The sequence below is a fragment of the Papaver somniferum genome, chromosome 9 (assembly GCF_003573695.1).
Source record: "Papaver somniferum cultivar HN1 chromosome 9, ASM357369v1, whole genome shotgun sequence".
Classification (NCBI taxonomy): domain Eukaryota; kingdom Viridiplantae; phylum Streptophyta; class Magnoliopsida; order Ranunculales; family Papaveraceae; genus Papaver; species Papaver somniferum.
The window spans coordinates 61,850,366-61,873,340 of NC_039366.1; the positions used below are offsets into that span (position 1 = coordinate 61,850,366).

The window sequence follows — 22,975 nt, forward strand, 5'->3', positions numbered from 1 at the left end:
TGAAAAAACAATGATGTTGTTTTTTTCCTCATTTTTCTTAGATTAAACACATTGAAAGACTAATATTAGTTCATAATTCCAAAGTTATAAAAATCCATCCATCTCAATCCTTAACCAAAGAACGAAAACAGTAAAATGTCAAAAGTTTAGATAACAAAACATTCATGAAGTAAAATACTAAAAAGCGAGTAGATTCTCATTCACTTGATTCCTCCCCGGAAGACTCTTATAAAAACGCATCCAATTCGTTCTCTTGGTCCCGTTCAACAACCTGTTCTACAACTCTAGCCATTTTACCTCCTTTTCCCTTACCATCTTGAGTGTGAGTCTTTTTACCTCCACCACGTCCACCTCGAGCAGCACTTGTTCCACCACAGACTTATTTTTTTCCACATCGAGCACTTTATCCACCTCGAGCACTTGTTCCAGCACAGCCTCCTTTTTTGCCGCCTCTTCCTTGCTTTGATGGAGCTTGCTCACGAGGGGGGGGGGGAGTATCCGAGTCGTTGTTAGAAGAAGGAGATCTATCCCTCTTATTTTTCCTTGATCGGTCATCTTCTTGAGGATATAAACCTCCTTTCTCAGGGAGTATTATGCCTTGGAATCGATTCCGAAGTAGTCTTAGTTCAGGGACGGTTAACTTCTCTCCCGAATCAATCATACGGGTGATGTCCTTGGACACCCAATTAACTCGTTCAACCTATTTTCATATGAAATACACTTGTTCAATATCTAATCAACAAAAAAAAAAACATTTATAAACATAATTAGTAGTATACGTACCACCATCTTCTCCCATTCATTTTGTTCATTTATCTCTTCCGCTGATTTTGAACTCTCTTTCGCCGCCTTCTTCAAATATATCCGCGCCTCGGGATCCAAATTTTCCACATAAGGATGAGCCCACTCTAGATACCATTCCATGTAATTCGCATCCGCTTCGAATGTCCCATGAGCAGCTTCAAGCGCTCTTATACTCATTTGGTTTTCCGGTTGGGAACGAGCATTCCAATTTTCGACCAACGGAGCTATTGTTGTTGCATAGTTCAATTTGACATCTTTGTCCTTAAAAATGGAGGTGGCTACGCTCAGTGGAAAACGAGATTCTTGAGGTACAATTTTCTGGACAATACCAATTTAGCAGAGCGTTCTACGAGGATCCAAAATGACGAACCCGGTTGAATGAAACAAAGGTCCCGTATAGGTCGCCGCATTAGAAAATACTCTATCACCAACTTACTCATCTCCATCCTCATCAAGTTTCAAATATGGATCAAAATTCACATCATTAATTGTCAAAGCATCCTCATTTCTCCTCATTTCGTTCTCTTTATCCTTGTGTTGGGTCCCGTTAAAGGGGTATCTTCCTCCTGTAGGTTTCTCTAGAGGCCATTTTTTTTATCCCGAGTAGGCCTCAAGATTTGAAATGGTCGTAAACCCATGACTACGGAACAAAAATTAATCAATTAACACAAAATTAAAATAAAAGTAAAATAAACCAACATTTGTTTACAAAACACAAAAATATACCTGGATAAGAGCAACACATCCCGTAATTTGTGTTATGTTCCACCTAGAAGCTTTGCAAAGATTCTCCATCACACTAGCAAGGAGGGTGGTGCCCCACGAGTACCTTGGAACCTCGGTTGTTTCCAGATCGAGACTGAGAGTCTTCAACCACTGCAAAACAAGCATTTACCTTATTTCCTGAGAAATCGGGAAAAAAGACGGTCCCAAGATCGTGCAACAAGTAAGCTATAACCATATGTCTAGCTCTTTCTGCGTCCATCACGATCTCTCCATTCTTGGTATTACGGTCAGAATCCTCAATCTGCTCCCTCAGACGAACCAGGTTAATCTTCCTTGACATATTAATTGTTTCACGACGTTCACCCGGTTGTTTAAATCCCCTTTTAGCTTTGGGCGGGGCTCCATAACCAATTTCAAACTCTTCTTCCGCTTGATCTTTGCTTCATCCAAGACAGTGGTTAGCCAAGACATAAATCTCATCATAAGGTAGATGAAATCCTCATACACAGTCTTTCCTTCCAAAGCAAGACCGGTGATTTCCTTTGCAGCATCCAGAGTCATAGTCATCTCAACGAATGGGAGTTGGAAAGTCATGGTTTCGGGCCAGAATCTTTCTCTAAAATTACAAACTGTCACAACATCATACGACTTCTGCAGCGCCTCGATTCCGGACCATAACCCCGAAGCTTTTACCAAAGATACCACATCTGGATGCTCTGGATGCTCACCCTCCAACTGCCAAAACCTTGGTTGTTGGTGCTTTAGTTTAGAACCTCTTTACCGGAAAACTACAAATAATATAAAATTTTGGTTGTTACGATTGAGTATCCATAATAAAATGAAAACAACTTATATTAAGTTTGATTTATTACCTTTGCGGCACAGACTCTAGCAGCCCATGATGACTCGTAACCAATCAAGACGGAACGATCTCTTGGCAAACCCCAATGTCTCCCATTCTTATTTTTAGGTAAAAACTCCATAGCATCAATGATGTCTCTTGCATTATCCTTTGGTGGATACTTCTTCTTTCCATCCTTCTTGTCCTCCTGAACCATTGCTTTACCTTTATCAAGAGAAGCACCACTAGAACTACCAACTTCAGTAACAACTACACCTTGATCAAGAGCAGCACTAGAAGTGGCGACTTCAGTAACAACAACAACAGTATCTACACCTTGATTTCCTACAGCAACATCATCTACACCTTGATTTCCTAAAACAACTTCACCTTGATTTCCTACAGCAACTTCACCTTCATTTCCTCCAGTAACAGCAAGACCATCATTTCCTCTTCAAACTCCACCTTCATTTCCTCCACTAACAGCAATCACAAACTCACTACTCCAGCTTCACTTGTATTCCTTGCGTTTGCACCCAATTGTTTTCCGTGACGAGGTTGCGGAGTGTGCTCCCTAGAAGGTGTTACTTCTATTGATCTTTTCTTCCTCTTTTCGTTTCTGTTGAAAACAAACCAGACAAGAATGCAAAAGAAGATAAGTCACAGCGGCTAGGAAATCTTGACAAAACCCAGCCGACAGCATAAAAACGGCTAGGATGTATGCAAAGTTCTAGACGAAAATACAGTTACAGATGGGTTAATTATCAAACAACCAAGACGTAACCTGAAAATGTCTAGGAAAAGTTAAAAGACCCAGCCGCAACAAAAATAACGGATGGGATTTTGATTTATCGACCAAGCCGTAAAAACAATAACGGTTGGGAAGTTTTCTTTTCTCATTGCTTACTCATGTTACGGATAAGAAAACCTAGACGTAACCACTACTGTTGAAACATGAATTCGAACACAGTGATATATACGGCTAGGAAAGTCCCACCCGTGATTAAGTTTTTGCGGATGAGATTATTTTATCTCGTACGAATTGACTAAATTACGGCTGGGAGTCCTTACATTTCCTAACCGTAGAAATATAAACGGCTGGGATTTCTTAGATATCCCAACCGTGATACATATAAACGGCTGGGAAACAAACATATCCTAACCGTGATACTTATTTACGGGTGGGAAACAAAGAACTCCCAGCCGTAAACAGTTTCTGAAACTGTTTTTACATACCTAAAATCATCGAAACTTAATGAAAGATCGATAAAAAGCTTAACTAAAGAGTGGGTATTTCGATTCATACCTTATTGCTGTCATCTCAGGAGTCTGGGAGGCTGGTCCATATCCTTCATTCAATTCCTCTTCATCTTCACTTACCACTTCATTAGTTGAAGTTGGTTTCTCTGCTTCAATAGGAGGTTGATTCGATGAAGAATGACCTAGTTTTCCTTTGATTTCATGCTTTTATACAATGAGTTTAATTGGCGACAAATTTTTTTGAATCGACGATTAATCGTTGATGAACGGAGAAGAATGGAAGAAGAAGAAGAAGGGTAGAGAAGAAGAAGAGGGACAACAGTTTTTCCTCTCTTTTAATTCATTTGATTTTCAGTTTTTTTACATTTAATGAATATCAGTTTTTTTATTGATTAGATTAATCAGTTAATGGAAGGGTAGAAGTGTCTTAAAAAATATATATGAGGGTGTTTTTGAACTTTCACATAAATCTGATCTCCCCCTATACCATTTAGTCTCCACCAAGCATTTTAAGCCCCCAAAGTCACACCCCTCTAAGCCCCAATAATAGGATTCAAAAAAATTACTAACAATCTAGTTATGTGTTCTTCCGATAATGAAAAACTATATAAATTGAGATAATTAATCAGAGCCCGTGCTACGCATGGGCCCACAACTAGTATATGCTTAATACTCCCTCCGTCCCTAATTAGTTGAGATATTTGGTTTCAAATTTTGTCCCACAAATAAATGAGTCATTTCACTAATCAAGGGGATATTTCTAAAACTACCCTTTTAATTGATTATTGTTACTTTAAGAAATATGTACAATTTGATAGTCATGTTTATATTTGTTGCGTAGATGTTTTAAAATGCTTTTTAACGGTATAAAGTTTACAAAAAACCGTGGTATAGTTTAAGAGATAATTCATTTCGAAGTTTTACAAATTATTATCCATAAGGGCATACTTGTAAAAAATACTTAAACATACTCTCCTTCTTTCCTTACCTTAATAATTGTGCAAAGGAAAAAATATGGTTTGGTCCTTTTTTAGGTGGTCCCATGTCTATTTGGTCCTTTCAAAAATCACCTTTTCCATTTGGTCCATAATTATTTAAAAATATTAAAATATCTAAAGTATCATTTCTCTCTCTTATTTTCTTTCCTCCTCACGTGAATCATTTTTCTGGTTTTCTCTCCCTTCTTTATTTTCTCTACTAATTTCTCTCATAAAAGTTTAAAAATTAAATATCTCTCAAAATATAAGTCAAAAATTAATAAATTTTATATATTCGGAAAGCCCCCGACCATTGTCACTATGTTTCAGAGCTTTTAATTTTTTTTCGGTATAATAGTAGTTCATATTCGAGAATGAACACTATTTTATAACATGGTAGTTCATTCTAGTTCTAGCAGTTCATTTCGTAGAATGAACTCGTATACGTTAGCAATTTATTTTGTAGAATAAACTCATGGTAATTGTTCAATTTGAAGAATGAAGTCGCAATGGTAGTTCATTGTTATAGTTCATATTGAAGAATGAACTAGTGATAGATGTTCTTAATTTCGAATGAACTCATAATAGTTGTTCATATTGTATGATTGATAATTCATGTTGTAAAATGAACTCATGATAGTTATTAAGAATGGTAGTTCATATTGTAGAATGAACTCGTAATAGTTGTTCATTATGGTAGTTCATTTTATAAAATGAACTCGTAAACTGTAGTTCATATTGTAGAATGAACCCGTGGTAGGTTTTCATATTGTATAATGAACTCGTAATAATAGTTCATTGTACCAGTTCATTTTGTAGAATGAAGTCGTATGGTACTTCATTTTGTAGAATGAACTCGTATGTTATTTAATCCAAAGAGTTCACGTTTTGGAATGAATTAACTAGCATGATAGTTCATTAAAGTAGTTGATTTTGTAGAATGAACTCGTATAATAGTTCATTAAAGTAGTTCATTTTGTAGAATGAACTCGTATAATAATTCATTTTATAGCTAAAAAATAAGGCAAAAATTAAAAGCTCTGAAACATATCGACAATGGTACTCGTTGGAAAGCTATCGTCGAAGGCTTTCTAAATATATAAAATTTATCATTTTTGGACATATGGTTCAAAGATATTTAAGTTTTAAGTATTTATTTATTTATTTTTATTAAGAGAGAGAAAAAAGAGAAAAAAGGGTACTTTTGTCATTATCAAAAGACTGTGACATTATTGATGACATCATCCCGCGTGGGTATTGTCCATCCTAGGACCAAACAATAATTTTTTGGACCAAACAACAATTTATATTTTTAAAATAACGCGCGTGTTAGAGCCCCAGGCCTGTCAACATCCATATAAGAAAACTCCAACTAAACAAATGATGTAAAAAAACCCCAAAATTCCTAAATTGTCTGAAATACCCTTTACTTTTATTCGGCTCAAAGCTAACACAGCAAATAAACCCTACTCATTTTTCCGATATCGTCATTACCTTCTTCTAGTTTTCTTTCCTAGTCTCTGAAACATAAGAAGAAATCAGATCCACTTCATCTGTCGCGAAATCATCTTCCGATTTTTGATTTTTCCTTCTTTTCTTCTTCAATGGTTACTTACTTCAACCAATGAAACCAATTCTGACCTAATCACATTTACGAATTCTTTCTGTCTTCATCCGTAGCGAAAATCATCATACGTTTTTCGATTTTTCTTTCTTCTCTTCTTTAATGATTACTTACTTCAACCAATGAAACCAATTCTTACCTAAATCGTCTTTATTTTCTGACCTAAATCCTCTGAAACAACAAAATGGTGAAGAATAAAACTAAACAAGAGAAAAGGAGAGATGAAAAGTCAAAGAAAACAATGAAATAAACTCCAAAAGGTAAGAATCGCGTAAACTATATGGTGATGATGTTAATTTTTTTTGTCTTTTTTGATGAAATCACGTAGGCATTAATTCTGGTATTTTTGATGAAACCATTTTTGGTTTCATCATTTTCCCCTTGTCGAATTTGGTTCCACCTGAACTGTTGGTGTGTTGATTAATTCTGGTAGTTTTGATGAAACCATTTTTGGTTTCATCATTTTTCCCATGTCGAACTTGGTTCCACCTGGACTGTTGGTGTGTCAATTAATTCTGGTAGTTTTGATGAAACCATTTTTTCTTTCATCATTTTGCCTGGTCGAACATGGTTCCACCTGGACTGTGTTTGTGTGTTGATTAATGGTTTCATCATTTTTCTCTTGTCGAATTTGGTTCCATCAATACTGATTTGGTGGTGTTGGTTAATTCTGGTCATTTTGATGAAACCAATATTAGTTTGGCAGTGTCAGTTTATTCTTGTTTTGGCTTAAATCATTCTGATGTTGAGATTAATTCTAATCTTTCTGATGAAACCACAAGAACTGTGTTGATTAATTTTAGTCATTCTGATGAAACCATTTTTGGTTCCATTATTTTCCCTTTGTTAGATTTGGTTCCATCAGAACTGTTGGTGGTGTTATTCTATTTTGGTCTTTTTGGTGAAACCATTTTTGGTTTCATCAGATTCCTTTTGTTATATTTGGTTCCACCAAAACTGTTGGTGGTTTTAGTTTGTTCTTGTTTTTTCGATGAAACAATTTTTTAATATCATACGGACAATTTTCTTTTGCATGTCTAAACATTGAGACATTTATTTTTGTAATTTCAGGGAAGATTGTGGACTTCATATTTGTTATTACATGAAGAGCCTCTTGAAGGGAAATCATGAAATCTCATGAGGTGAATATATCAAAAAAGGTGGAAAACATGAGAGCGAATCTTTCCTACATGATGTTGGTGGACAAACCACCGAAAAATTAGAAAAGAAGAGACTACTGTCATTGCAGACACAAAAATTAGTGTAATATCAGCTCGTTGTAATACTTGTAATAGCCTTTTGCAACATTATCTGTTTTCTTTAAAAATGCTTACAACAGCAAAAGATTTAAATGTTTTATGAATGGTTTCAATTATGATTATCACATTTATGTTTATTGGCACCACCTGCAACTTAACCCAAACCATATTGATATACTGGACAGGCAGCGAAATGTTATATGGTTATAACTATTTTATGATGAAACCAAAAAGGGTTCCAGCATGTTTTGGTTCCATTATAACAGTAAATATGATGAAACCAAAAAGGGTTCCAACATATTGCAGGTCCTGATCCTGATTTAAAGTCTTAATCGTGGCATGTATTATTAACTTAAACCCAGTTGCATATAACAATAATATGGCCGGTAATACAGGGTTCGTTTGTGGCCTTCAAACACACATATACAAGAACTGGGGATGTTAATATTTAAAGGAAAAATTATGATATATTTATAGGCATGGAATATGTTCATGTTCTAAGGCACTTGTGTTATTACACCCAAGCATAAAACTACAACATAAGACACACCAAGCATAATTTGATATATTGCACTAACCTACTACAATAGTCTAACAAAAAATCTCAAATAATATCTAGTCATTTTAACATTAGTGATACAATTAATGTTATTTTTCTCCATCCATAATTCATATATGTTTACTTAGAAATCATATCTATATATGTTTAGGTGATAACATGCAGTATCTTCAAGTGATCTTTTAGTTTAACATAAAAGTTAAAATGATGAAACCAAAAAAGGTTCCAACATATTTTTGTTCCAAATATAACAGTAAAAATGATGAAACCAAAATGGGTTCTAACAAATTGCAGCTGAAACCAAAAGGAAAAACATAATCTTAATAAAACAAAATGAAACACCAGCAGAAAATTACACAATTAATTGTAAGAAAAATATAGACAATAAAATGAATTCTCAAAACATAATAAAGTGTAAAACATCAATTTAACAATGTCGGAGAATCTTCATGAAGATCACACATCGTTTTCATAAGTTGCAATCGTGTTTGATGGAGATTCGACTACTACAATTAGATCAATCTGAAGATGATCGAATTGATAATTCGAATGATTAAACTGTACCTTCTCTTCTTTTATCGAATTAAACTGAAAATAATTCCAGATCTGAAAAACAGAAGTTCTTCAATTTCTTAAACACTGAAAATCAATTTTCAGATATATTTCGAAGCATTCAAATCTATGATTTCTTCGCTACTTCAACTAAACTGAAACAAAAACGAGATCTCAAAAATAATTTATGAGATGATCAGATCGAAATTAAAGTTAAAAATTGTTTATGAATTGAAAATGTTGATGAAATAGGAAGAATCAGAATTATTTGAACCATAAAATCCAAATACATGAAGATTTTTGTGGAGAAGATCTCGAATTCTCTGTGTAAATCTGATCTCTACAATTTCCATATCTGTTTCCGCCTAAATTTTCATTCTAAACATCGTATATACATAGGGAAGGATAAAACTAGAATTGTAAAATTTAATAAAAACTAAATTTACCGATGTTAAATGAAAATGGGGTTTTTGTTCCGTTTTTATTATATATGGTTCTTATGGAGGCCAAATAATATGGTTGGTGTATTGGTAATTCAAAGAGTATCACCTAGATTTTTTAGAACTTATTGTGTTTTTAAAAAGGACCAAACAAACAGTTGACTGGGTCAATTGGACCAAACTAACTCTAATATATTATTCTTATGACCAATTGTTATTTCCTACTTGTGCAAACTACAAATGGCTCAACTAATTAGTGATGGAGGGAGTAGCAGATACTAATTACATATCAATCGATATGTCAAAGAACTCAAGTCTTTAAACTCACATGTGCAAAAGAGCGTGGATACAAACGAGCGAACAGACGCGACTCTAGCACCGGGAAACGGGTTCCCGAAAGAAACGGCGTACCAAACGGTTAAGATTTGGTTAGCGAAACTACTGAATTTTGAATGGGTCCCACACTCACTTATTACAATGACCAAATTACCCTTTCACTCCACGCAGAACAGTAATAAGACCTTTCCTCCAAAACTCCCGCCCATGCAAATCAACGAGTATATATTCTGTTTCTCTCTCTAATATCTTTCCTTTCATTAATTAATCACTCTCTGTAAGATCAGAGAAAAAACCTAACCCTAAAAAACACAAAAACAAAAAAAAGTTACAGAGGGGGAGAAGAAAGACAGAGATTTTCGCTTTTGTTTTTCTTCTTCTGATTATTTCATCTTATTTGATTAACTTGAAGCATATATACAGAGGGGTTTTTGGAAATGGCTGCTACTCCTACAATGCCAGCCAGTCAGACTTCACCACCCCCTTCTTCTACAAACGCATCAGCAACTATTCAAGTTCCTGCATCACTTTATGTTGGTGATCTGCATTTCGATGTGACTGATTCACATTTGGATGAGTTATTCTCTAGGTTGAAGAATTTCGCTTCCGCTCGGGTTTGTAGAGACTCTGCAACTGGACGATCTCTTGGTTATGGTTATGCTAATTTCATTACTCCTGACGATGGTATTCATATTTATCCAAAACGATTTTTTGGTTGAATTGTGTTTAGGTTATTTGTTTGATTTTGTGATCTGGATTTGGTTTTCTTAATGGAATTAGAGATCATTTGTTATAGAATTCGGAAGAATTTTTGTTAAATTTTGGGATCATTTGTTTTTTTTTGTTGTTGTCATTTTTTTGATTTTTGTGTTTGTATTTGGTGCTTTTTGAGGATAGCAATTCGGGCAATTGAGAAGACAAATCACACTTTACTGAACGGGAAATCGATAAGGGTTATGTGGTCTAATCGTGATGCAGAAGTCAGAAAGAGTGGGATTGGTAATTTGTTTGTCAAGGTACGTGTACTCTCCATTGAACACTAGATATGTGCGCAGATAGTAATGTAAATTGATTCAGATCAGATGGGAATTGAATGTCATGTTTTGTGTCTTTGGATACTCTTGCTTAGAACTTGAATGATTCAATTGATAATGTGAGGCTTCAAGAGGTGTTTTCGGAGTTTGGTAACATTATGTCTTGCAAAGTTGCAATGTCCCAAGATGGGAAGAGCAAAGGATATGGCTTTGTTCAGTTTGAGTCAGAGGAATCCGCAAATCAGGCCCTTGAAAAGCTTAATGGCTCCACTGTTGAAGGAAAACAAATGTATGTCCTATTCTCAATTTAGTGTCAATGTCTTTCTCTTTGTAATTTTCCCCATTTTCTTTTCATATTTGTTGGGTCCTGGGCAATTCATTGTTCCTGGAATCGTCTACACTTGTTGCTGTTTTCTCATATTTATATATCTTTACAAATGATTTACCTGCAGATATGTTGCCACCTTTGTGAAGAAAAGTGATAGGGCTTTACCAAGCCCTGATTCTAACTATACTAACTTATACATGAAGAATCTGGATCTTGAATTGACAGAAGAACAACTCCAGGAGAAGTTCTCTGTGTTTGGGAAAATTACTAACTTGATTGTTACCAAGGACAACAATGGGAAGTCAAAGGGTTTTGGATTTGTCAACTTTGAAATCCCTGAAGATGCAAAACGGGCAACAGAGGCGATGAATGGAACACAACTAGGTCGGTTCTGTTACTTGGTTATTTTGGGTAGTGCTTAACCCCCACTTTTAACTTGCTAAACCTGATTTGGTGTGTTTTGTGTTGGCTACTAGGTTCAAAGGTCATATATGTCGGACGTGCACAAAAGCGATCAGAGAGAGACCAAATTTTACGTCGCCAGTACGAGGAAAAGCGCAAGGAGCAAATCCAAAAATATAAGGTAGTCACTGTAAATGTAAAATGTATTTTTCATTCTTTTTAGTTTGGTTTTCCTCTTTGATGCATATAAGTGTTGTCTGTCAAATTAGGGTTCAAATGTATATGTTAAGAATATCGAAGATGGAGTTGATGAGGATGAACTCCGTGAACATTTTAGCCAGTGTGGCACAATTACTTCTGTAAAGCTGATGCGTGATGATAAGGGAATATGTAGAGGCTTTGGATTTGTTTGCTACTCTACTCCCGAGGAAGCCAACAAAGCAGTAAGCACCTTCCATGGTGAGTTGATCCTTACCCTTCCATGGTCATGTATACACAGTTAGTAAGTTGTCAAAATTAGACTTCAAGGTTGCTTAGCATAGGAACAAAGGGGAATGGCCTCATGATCTCTGTGTTTAATCTGTGCTCATGGGACAGCATAGGAAGATTTTTGAGCCAGAGCATGGTGAGCGGAAACATTTGATTGAGACAGGCCATGGAGATGGAACTCACTCATATTTTACACTATATATAACTAGCAAATTTAGAAAATTGAAAAGATTCCTCATGCATTCGTTTCAAACTTTCGACTCATGATTTCTCTTCATAATAATCATTAAACAACATGCTATTTGTCATTGTTACACATGTACAGGATACATGTTTCACCACAAGCCTCTTTACGTTGCCATTGCTCAACGGAAAGAGGACAGACAAGCACAATTGCAGCTGCAATATGGGCAGAGAATGGCAGGATTAGCAGGATCCTCAGCTGCTGTTATACCTGCTGGATATTCTCCTCTATACTACACACCTCCTGGTGTTATTCCACAAATGCCTCCAAGACAGGGGCTAATGTATCAACCTTTAGGTATGAGACCAGGATGGAGGGCCAATGGATTTCTTCCTACTGCCAGACCAACATTCCAGCCTGTGCCACTTCACATGGTTAGTTTCTGAATATTTGTCTTTGGGCGTACAAAAGAAAAGATAAATTTAGCCGAATGTGGGGATACAACTGGATTATAATGATTTTCCCTTTTCTTTTACAGATGCCAGGCGCTCCTAGACCGCACAGGCACAACAGGGGTAGGATGACAGGGCCTATGTATTCTCCGGCTGGTGTCCCATTTAGGCCACATTTACAACACCAACCCACTCAAGCAACGAATTCAATGAAAGACTCGAATAATCCCCAGGTATGGATATTTCTACAATTTACTTATACGTTCTTATAAAATCCTAGTATCACTGATAAAGTAGGAAAGTGTTATTTTATCAGAATTAGAAGTGCTCTGAAGCATCATTTTGATTTGATAGCGGCCTGGTCAGGCCAAATATGTACCAAACGGGCGGCAGCATGAGAGGAGCAATGGATCTGCTGCTTCTGATGCTGGTTCACAGGGTGGATTGGAAATGTTGAGTAGCATGCTTGCTGCTGCTTCCCCTCAGCACCAAAAACAGATACTTGGGGAGTATCTCTTCCCACTCGTCCAGAACCTTGAGGTGATTTTTTCTTATTGTTGATAGTTAGTCTAATGGATTACACTATTATTGGTACATCGTATTTGCAACTGTTAAATCGCCACATTGAAGATAGCATTAATAAATTACGTTTATTTTTTTCCAACTGGAGGAGCCCATTTGTGGTATTCTTGATTGTCGATTTTGATCATCGTGTGTATATTGTTGCTTGGGTGGGGGTTTGCAGCATGAACTTGCAGCAAAAATAACTGGAATGCTACTTGAGATGGACAACTCAGAATTGTTACTATTATTGGAATCGCCAGAGTCATTGGCAGCTAAAGTGGATGAGGCAGTACAAGTGCTCAAGCTCTCCAAGGCAAAAGCAGCTGCTGGTAATGGTCAAGAAGTCATACATTCCAATAATTTTTTATCCACTGAGGTTGCGGTCAATTAAACACGATTGAGTGCCGCCCACCTGCCTGCAATTGGATTTTTGGGGTGGACATATGAGGCGTGAATTTTTTACAGTACACGATTGGAATTTAAAAAAACCTTTTACAAGAATTTTTGATAGTACACCATTGGAATTTACAAACTTTCTGAACTCTTTTTTATTTTATTTTTTCTCCTGTTAGGATTGTCTTTCTAGTTCATTTATTAGACTTGGACGATATATATATAGAGCGATAAAGAGAGCATTTTGCTTGTATTCATGTTTTTGCTCTCTTGGGGTCTGATCTGATTCAGAATTGAGGATGATGTTTTTAAGTTTTTTGATATTGAGTTGATAGTGAAGATGACATTCTTTTTCTTACATTTATGTTGGCTTGAAAATCTTTTCCATTTCATTTCTTTCTCGTCATGCTGAAGTAATATCAACGCAACTAATGTTGTAGTTATGGAGGCTTTTTTAGTTAGTTTGATAAATTAAATGTGATAATTCCTCTGTTGACTACAGGAGCATTAGTGCATTACCTCCCCCACTTGATATTGATTTCAGTTTAATCCATAATTACTGAACTCCATCATAAAAAGCATCATCAACATACTCTCCAAAAGTATGCCACATTTTTAGCCTGATAATCTTATTTATCACCCAAAGCAACTAACTTTCTTATTACCAAGGAAAAGCCTTCTGCGCCGCGACAAGATTTTGTGAGATCTTCATCAGTGAGGTGATCATTGGTTATTTCTCAATGGGGTGCATTTTGTGTCTCTCAAACAATGATCATTGGTTGATTTTAAATGGGGTTACAATTCGAACATCGAACCTGATCTAACGAGATATCCGCATAATTTTCGATAATTGTATATAGATTAGGTGCCTGGTGCCCAAAGTATTTTACAATTAATCTTCTTCTTTTTTTTCTTTTCTATAAACCTAAGTCTTTGTATCCTACTATAAGTTTCTTGATATTATTCTTCTGAATTTTCATATATTTTTCCAAATTTAGGAACCCATTGTCTACAAATATAGTGCTAATTCCCCAACTAGAAAAAAATACTACATAGCACAACTGACAACCCTATGGAATGAATGCAAATGCAGCTCCTTAATGCTTTCCCCATTGAGAAAGTTGCATTGCTTTTTTTCTCTACACTACTTAGAATTGTCAAAGTTATTCTATGGATGTCTACATCTTCGGAATCTTTATGACTTTCTTTCTTTCTTTTTTTTCTCCTTTGACCAAGTAGCTTTTCTACACACAGAAAAAAAAGTATCTGATCCCAAATAGCCTTTTGTTTATATCCTCATCTTGACCCTACTTTTGTATATAGAATCATTCAAGCCTATCTTAGCAACAACTTTCATATACTTGGAAAATCCGTACATTCCAGGAATATTCAAAAGCTAAAACATGCATGCACACAGTTCACATACATACACACATATACTATACCACCGTTGTATTAAACATCTTCTAATCAAAAGCGTTCACGCAAAAATTAGAAACTACTGTGTACGCATATATCTCACTGTCAAACACGTGTATATAAAAAGATACGTGGAAAGCATGCAGGCCAAAACATTAAAACATGATGCGATGCGAAACACCAAATAAACTCCGAGGAGTTACTTTATCTCATCCCCAAAAGAGAAGCTAAGATCAAGGGTGGAGAGAAAGTTAGCTGACACAGACGTGACAGGGGCAGAAGACACTTGTCTGACACGAGCAGACCTCTCAACTACCCACATTAAACACTCTGAGCGGTGTACGTGTCGATCAACCTGTGGAACGAGCGAGGATGCATCTGCGGGATCAAGGGGCAAACGCAGACCTCTGCGTGATAGACGCAAGAACACAAGAAAATAAGGTTCCAACGGCCTTCAGAGATGGGTCCCACATTCTAACCTTATAAATACCCCGTCTCCACCAAGAGGAAGGGGGATCGGCAAAATCAGGAAGGGAAGGAGAGAGAGAGATTGCAAGTGTAAGTTAATCCTTTAGAAGAGAGAAACATGTAAACCCAAAAGTCATTCGACTATTCGTGTAACCGTGAAGAATATAGTAAAACAACAAACCCCGTGGACGTAGGCCTTAGTGCTGAACCACGTAAACCTTGGTCTTGTTTACATTTCAGCACTTTATATTTATTTAACCCCATGGATCTTTACTTATACGTTTTGCTTTCTTTATTTGTACTTATATCCCGTGCGCAAACGCCTCGCATGGAGTTGTTAGATGAGGCTATGATAAACCCGAAGGTTTTGAGCCAAGGAATCAACACTAGGATATCATCATCACAAATCTCTTTAGATGATGATGATTGATTGTGAGCATTCGGATGCCTTCGTGATTTGTGTGTTCACAAACGCCTCGCATGGAGTTGTTAGATGAGGCTATGATAAACCCGAAGGTTTTGAGCCAAGGAATCAACACTAGGATATCATCATCACAAATCTCTTTAGATGATGATGATTGATTGTGAGCATTCGGATGCCTTCGTGATTTGTGTGTTCACAATTTGGCGCTAGAAACAGGGACTTCGTCCCGGTAAAAGATTTATCTTGTCCTGTGATTTCATTTTAAATTGGCATATGATTGCTCTGATTTATCAGCTCGGACCGTATAGATCATTTGTTAACTGTATTGTATTCAAAAACCCACCTTTTATCTTCGATAAGATTTATTGTTTTAATCCGTGGATTTACGATTTTCTTTAGATCTCGTGCGAACCCGTCTCTCTGGGGTTTTTTTTCGTAGTTCTTATACTAAGGATCTCCTTTAATAAAACTTTAACCCGTGTATTGTAACTTGCGTGTATTAATCCTCTCCTGGAAGAATGTATTTCGCCAACTAACCCGATTCACGCGGATATTCCCGTTTTTTGTTTGAAATTCCTTATGCAGAAAGAACGTATTGTGAGTAAAGAAGGCGAGTTTCTGCGAGATTTCATTGTCAACAAAAGGACACGTGATGGAAAAGACGCAGGAAGCAGGAAAATCCAAAGCTTTGTCAAAAGAAACACCCAGGACAACCCCGGTCATCACCCGAAGCAAGCAGAAAGGAGACAAAGCTAAAATGACCAGTCAAAGGCAAGATACTGCGGAAATCACTTCACCTATGAACGCTAATTCAGTTGCAGCGGCGGCTCTCAGAGCAGCGGCGACAAAGTACGGTGCGGCTGCGGTAGTCCCGAAGGATGCAGAGGCTAGCAATACTTGCGTCATGAATCAACTTAATCAACCAAGAGAAAGGGTGGATGAATCCAGAACATTCCAACCCGTGCACCTTCTCACTTTTGGAATGCCACCAACAAATGATCAAAATCAAACCATACCGGCGGCTCTAGCACCACAGAGGGGCACTCACCCCAATTTGGAAATGCCAGCAACCGAAGCTGAACCTCTGCCACCTTTAGTGCAGACCGTAGAGGAAGGCGGCACCATGGCCGTAGTAGCACGCGCTGGGACTCCCAATCAGGGGTCCAACCAATCACATCGACTGATGGCTGAGCTTGAGGAACTGAAGAAGAGCCAGCGGGTTTATGCAGATGCTGTAGCCCTGTTGGCCAGAGAAAATCAAGATTTAAAGGAGCGGATTGCTCTAAGCACGATGACCAGCCAACAACTTGATGAAGCAAACTCCAAAGCACCAGAGCCAAACCGAGACTGTAGAGTCGTCATAGCGGCTAATGAAGACGCGACAAGGGGAAGTAGCGTATCTGACCCGGATTATGACGACGGAGAGTCAGACGGTAACGAGCAGAAGAATTTAAGGCACCACCGCGCGATGGAAGAGCTACGAGATGAGATGATGGCCGAGATCAGGAAATTAAAAAATAAACAAGGCGGGGGGAGGTTAGAAGAGGTCATGAGAGAAGCTAACTCCACGCCCTTAACTCATCGCTTGGCCAACACCCCTATTCCACTGAAATGCCCTGTCCCAACGTTCGAATGCTATGATGGATCCAGTGACCCTGCTGCACATATTCGGTACTACAACCGTGTCTTAGCTAGATGGGGTCAGAACGACGCCGTACTCTGCAGATACTTCCCGTCAAGCCTGAAGGGATCGGCGTTATCATGGTTCGATAATCTGCCACCAAACTCCATCCACTCATACGACCAACTCGCAGAGAAATTTTTAAGAACGTACATGTACAACAAGACTGTAAACACCGGAATGGATAAGCTCTTTTCACTAGCGATTGGCTACAAGGAAACCACGAGGGAGTACACTAACAGATGGCACAAGATCTGCCAAGCCATAGGGAGCGTGGACCCAGTGGTAAGCATCAATTTCTACAAATGGGGCTTAGACCGAATGAGTCCCCTATTTGTTGAAATTCATGGGAGCGTGCCTAAGACAGAGGGAGATCTTTGAATAATTATCGAAAAGCACGCTCGACTTGAAGAAATTCAACGGGAAAACCCGAGGGCATATCCGCAGAGGTCTCACCGCACCAATTCAGCAGAACAAACCAATGGGGCCAAAAGGAGTTGCTCAGGGGAGAGACCTCACGAAGATAGGAAGGAACGAAGGGATGAACGAAGAGCAGGTGACCGAAAATTCGAAGATCAAGTTTACACGAAACTCAACGCTAGCTATGCTCGTATCCTACGAGAAATCAAAGGGAGGGAAAACTTGGAGTGGCCATGGTCTAAGGGAAAGCAGCCCCCGAGATCCGAGAAGTCTAAAGATTACTGTGAATATCATTGTTTCAACGGACACCAGACCGAAAAGTGCAAGAACCTTAAAATAATGATCCAAAAATTAATTGATGCGGGAGAGCTCAAACATTACGTACGAAAGGATGTTACCGAGGACAGATCCAAGCGAACCAAACCATTCCAACTTCCGGAAGGAAACCGAACAATCAACGCTATCTCGTGTTCTGAAGCCACTGGACCCTCACTTACAGCGCAGATAGGAAAGAGGTTACGGAAGCAATTCGAAGACCGCTGCGAATTATATAAGGTTGATGGGATAGTGGAACAACACGGAAGCAATTCGAAGACCCTCACAAACAAGGAACAACAATAGCAGAGAATTTACAAATCAACACAGCGTAAAACAATGGAAACAAAGAAAAGAAAAACTTACCGGCAAAAACAGCAGCAGAAGAAACAAACAGTAGAAGCGGGCGTGATTAATGCTAAGGTGGAGAGAATTTAAGGTCACAGGTTCAATGAAGACTGACAGAGAATTTAAGGTCACAGGTTCAATGAAGACTGACAGAGAATTTAAGGGCTGAAAAACAAAGAATGAAAACTGAGAGAATGTTTAGGAAGAATGAAATTAATTTTCTTTCTCTCCTTAATATACCCGAAAGAAAGAGAAGGAAATTAATGGAGGAATGGGAAACGTGCCCGTTACATAAGCAGTTAATGCACGAATAAAAGACGTGCCCGAGTATCTAGGAGAAGTTATTAGGAGTGAGAAGAATATGCGACGATGGTTTTTCTTCAAGGCACCCATTAGACATTCAAGCCCGAAGAAAAGGGGCAAATTGTGTACACATATATCTCACTGTCAGACACGTGTATATAAAAAGATACGTGGAAAGCATGCAGGCCAAAACATCAAAACATGATGCGCTGCGAAACACCAAATAAACCCCGAGGAGTTACTTTATCTCATCCCCAAAAGAGAAGCTAAGATCAACGGTGGAGAGAAAGTTAGCTGACACGGACGTGACAGGGGCAGAAGACACTTGTCTGACACGAGCAGACCTCTCAACTACCCACATTAAACACTCTGAGCGGTGTACGTGTCGATCAACCTGTGGAACGAGCGAGGATGCATCTGCGGGATCAAGGGGCAAACGCAGACCTCTGCGTGATAGACGCAAGAACACAAGAAGATAAGGTTCCAACGGCCTTCAGAGATGGGTCTCACATTCTAACCTTATAAATACCCCGTCTCCTCCAAGAGGAAGGGGGATCGGCAAAATCAGGAAGGGAAGGAGAGAGAGAGATTGCAAGTGTAAGTTAATCCTTTAGAAGAGAGAAACATGTAAACCCAAAAGTCATTCGACTATTCGTGTAACCGTGAAGAATATGGTAAAACAACAAACCCCGTGGACGTAGGCCTTAGTGCTGAACCACGTAAACCTTGGTCTTGTTTACATTTCAGCACTTTATATTTATTTAACCCCATGGATCTTTACTTATACGTTTTGCTTTCTTTGTTTGTACTTATATCCCGTGCGCAAACGCCTCGCATGGAGTTGTTAGATGAGGCTATGATAAACCCGAAGGTTTTGAGCCAAGGAATCAACACTAGGATATCATCATCACAAATCTCTTTAGATGATGATGATTGATTGTGAGCATTCGGATGCCTTCGTGATTTGTGTGTTCACAAACGCCTCGCATGGAATTGTTAGATGAGGCTATGATAAACCCGAAGGTTTTGAGCCAAGGAATCAACACTAGGATATCATCATCACAAATCTCTTTAGATGATGATGATTGATTGTGAGCATTCGGATGCCTTCGTGATTTGTGTGTTTACAACTACTTTAGCAGCTAAATCACTTGAAACATTGTCTTGATTCAGCATGGTAATGATAGATTGCAGTTCTTCAACTACATCTTTCATGCTAGGCCTCTCCGTCTTCTTTTCTCGGAGACATGCCAGTGCTAGATCAGCAAAGAGTTTCATACTTGTCAGTGTTGTAGTGTAAGGCTCATTGTCCAGCAACTTACTGTCGATTACCTCCATCATTGCATCACTACTGACTAGTCTGTTCACGTATACTGCCAGGTTTACGTCGTCTTGATCTCGTGTGAAATCGATAGCTTTCTGGGAAGTAAGGAGTTCGAGTAATACAACTCCGTAACTGTAAACATCGCTTTTGTCGGTTAACTGGTAGTTTCTATAGTATTCAGGATCCAAGTATCCTAGTGTTCCTTGTGCACAAGTCGAAACATGGCTCAACCCCGGGACAGCTAACCGGGAGAGTCCGAAATCTGCCACTTTTGCGTTCATATTCTCATCTAATAGGATATTGGTTGATTTAACATCTCTGTGATAAATGGGTGTGTAAGCTGATGAGTGTAAGTAGCTCAATGCTTCAGCAGTTTGCAAACTGATTTTCAGCCTTGTTTTCCAGTTCAGAAATGAAGAGAACTTGCGCTGTAGATGATCATGGAGGGTTCCGTTGGGTATGTACTCGTAAATCATCAACGGCAATTCTGCTTCGATGCAACAACCCAAAAGTCTGACAAGATGTTTGTGATTGACTTGAGAGAGAATTCCTACTTCATTCAGTACTTGATTTGTGCTCTTAATATTTCCCACTTTAGCAGATTTAACAGCCACTACAGTGCCATCATGAAGCTCACCTTTGTATACCTCCCCAAAGCCACCGATGCCTAAGATTCGATCCTTACAAAACCCGCAAGTTGCTTTCTTGACCTCCTTCAAGCTGAATATCCTTGAGGATTTCCCTCCATTGCTTGCTTTCAACATATCTTCTCTTGATTTTGCAAGCTTCGCCTGATTGCTAACTCGTTTGAAGTTTCTTAATGCAATGACAGTTGCAGTTATGACAAGAAAGAAGGAGGAGCATATTCCAGTCGCAACCTTTAAACCCAGACTTGCGGTGGATCGGTTCTTGACCTCTCTTGAGCAAGTTCCAAGAGCCTGATCCCAGTAATATCCCTTAATGCAAAGACAACGTGAAACACCAGGCTTAGTAGAACTCGAACATGTCGAGGTTCTTGAGCAATCAAGCTGGGTTCTGCAGAGAGGTTCGGATGGTGGAGCCCACTGGATTTCTAAACCTTCTTCCCATTCACTAGCTGGTTTTCCAGTGTCGAGATGAAGGATACTTCTAAATGCTCTACAACCTGAAGCATGAAGACGTATTTTGTAAGCCGAAGGCATTCCTCCTGCAAGAAAACTACAACAAGGTTGAACCTCATTAACACATTGACGGGCACGGTTGGGGTCTACGCGTCCAGACTGTTCCAGGTACTGGTGACAGAGACTAGCGCTGCTGCAATTCAGAGGAGACACAAGAAGGCGAGGTGAGCAGTTAAAGAAGAAGACGGTATTTGAAGACGTGACGTTAAAAGGAAGTGTCTGGCTCAACCAAAGACCCTCACTGATCGGCATGTCTTGTGTAACACATGTCCCAGGTATCCATGGAGATGTTTTCACCACCATGCGGTGCATGGAAGCTTGAATTTTAAGAACAAGATATGAACTTCCATTAAGGGTGTCGAAGTAAAGCTTTTGTGTGTGAGAATCACAACGAAGAGAGTACTCAGGGTTGCCACAGTTTGGACTAGTACTTAAAGGGTATGGAACTTGCATGGAACCACAGTTTGGGCAGGTAATCTGGGAACAACAGAGATGATTAACGAATAGAAAGAAGGTAGACCAATATAGAAAAACTAGTTTTGGGTTTAGAATACTTGTCTTCATCTTCGCCAATAAAAAAAAAACACTAGGCTGAAGAGTTGGAAGTTAATGGTACAAAGACACAGATAGAAGATGGGCAATAAAAACTGGTGTAAAGAGAATAAAGTGGAGATGGCATTAACATGTGAAAAGAAGCTTTAAGTATCTAAGAAATCTTTTAATAAAGTTTGGCATTTCATAGGGCTGTTGGATTCCTTCCCATGTAGTGTTGTAAACACTTAAATCACGAAGGCATCTACGTGTTCACAACCAAAGTTCGTAATCTAGACAGACTCATATTGATGATACATTTGTGTCGATTCCTTGGCTTAAAACCCTCGGGTTTATCACAGCCTCATCTAATAACAACGTGCGAGGCGTTTGAGCACGGGACCTGAGTAAAAATAAAGAAGACCAAACATAGAAATAGAGATTCATGGAATTTTAGACGAACGTAAAGCGCTGAAATGTAAATGAGACTGGGGTTTACGTGGTTCAGCACAAAGGCCTACGTCCACGGGGTTTGTTGTTTCACTATGTATTTGAGAGTTACAAGGATAGTCGAATGACTTTGGAGTTTACATATGTCTATCTTATTGTAAAAGACTTACACTCACAATTATTCTCTCCCCTTCTCTCCTTGATTTTTCCGATCCCCTTTACTCTTGGTGGAGAGGGGGTATTTATAGGGTTAGAGTCTGGGACCCATCTCTGAGGACCGTTGAAACCTTATCTTCTTGTGTTTCGTGTCCATCCCGCGGAGGTCTTCGTTCATCACTTGATCACGCAGAACCATCCTCGTTCGTTCCACGGGTTGATCGACACGTATACTGCTCAGAGTGTTTAATGCGGGTAGTTGAGGCGCCTGCTCGTGTCAGACAAGTGTCTTCTGCCCCTGTCACATCCGTGTCAGCTAACTTTCTCTTCACCGTTGATCTTAGCTCCTTTTGGGGATGGGATAAAGTAACTCTTCGGGAGTTATTTGGTGTTCCGCGGTACGTCATGTTTTGATGTGTTGGCTTGCATGTTTTCCACGTATCTTCCTATATACACGTGTTTGATGGTGAGATATGTACACACAAGTGTGACCCATGGATTCACTTTTTCTTCTAAGAACATAACAACTAAAAAAATCTTGCATAATAATGAAATGTAATACAGAATTCAGAGTTTTCGGATTTTCATGTTATCCGTAAGGAAAGATTAACGAAAAAGAGAGGGACGAAATGGATGTACGGAAACATCATTTCATTCATTCATGAGAAAAGAAAGTAGAAAGTCTTAAAGAATAGATTTAGCAAGTGATTTTGCGTTTTATGTTTCAATTATTCATATCAAGACCGCTACAG

General features: G+C 38.5%; 2 protein-coding genes across 2 annotated transcripts; one reads left to right on the forward strand and one right to left on the reverse strand.

The window, feature by feature from the left end:
• Positions 1-9,617: 9,617 nt before the first annotated feature.
• On the forward strand, positions 9,618-13,584 carry LOC113309106 (polyadenylate-binding protein 7-like). The gene is made up of 10 exons (XM_026557532.1): positions 9,618-10,062; positions 10,276-10,394; positions 10,508-10,701; positions 10,865-11,124; positions 11,217-11,323; positions 11,412-11,601; positions 11,957-12,249; positions 12,354-12,500; positions 12,622-12,807; positions 13,013-13,584. The coding sequence occupies exons 1-10, from the start codon at positions 9,816-9,818 to the stop codon at positions 13,220-13,222; spliced, it is 1,953 nt and encodes a 650-aa protein (XP_026413317.1). The 5' UTR covers positions 9,618-9,815; the 3' UTR covers positions 13,223-13,584.
• Positions 13,585-19,614: 6,030 nt separating this feature from the next.
• On the reverse strand, positions 19,615-21,671 carry LOC113309522 (wall-associated receptor kinase-like 20). Its single transcript, XM_026557953.1, has one exon. The coding sequence runs from the start codon at positions 21,648-21,650 to the stop codon at positions 19,674-19,676; it is 1,977 nt and encodes a 658-aa protein (XP_026413738.1). The 5' UTR covers positions 21,651-21,671; the 3' UTR covers positions 19,615-19,673.
• Positions 21,672-22,975: the final 1,304 nt, after the last annotated feature.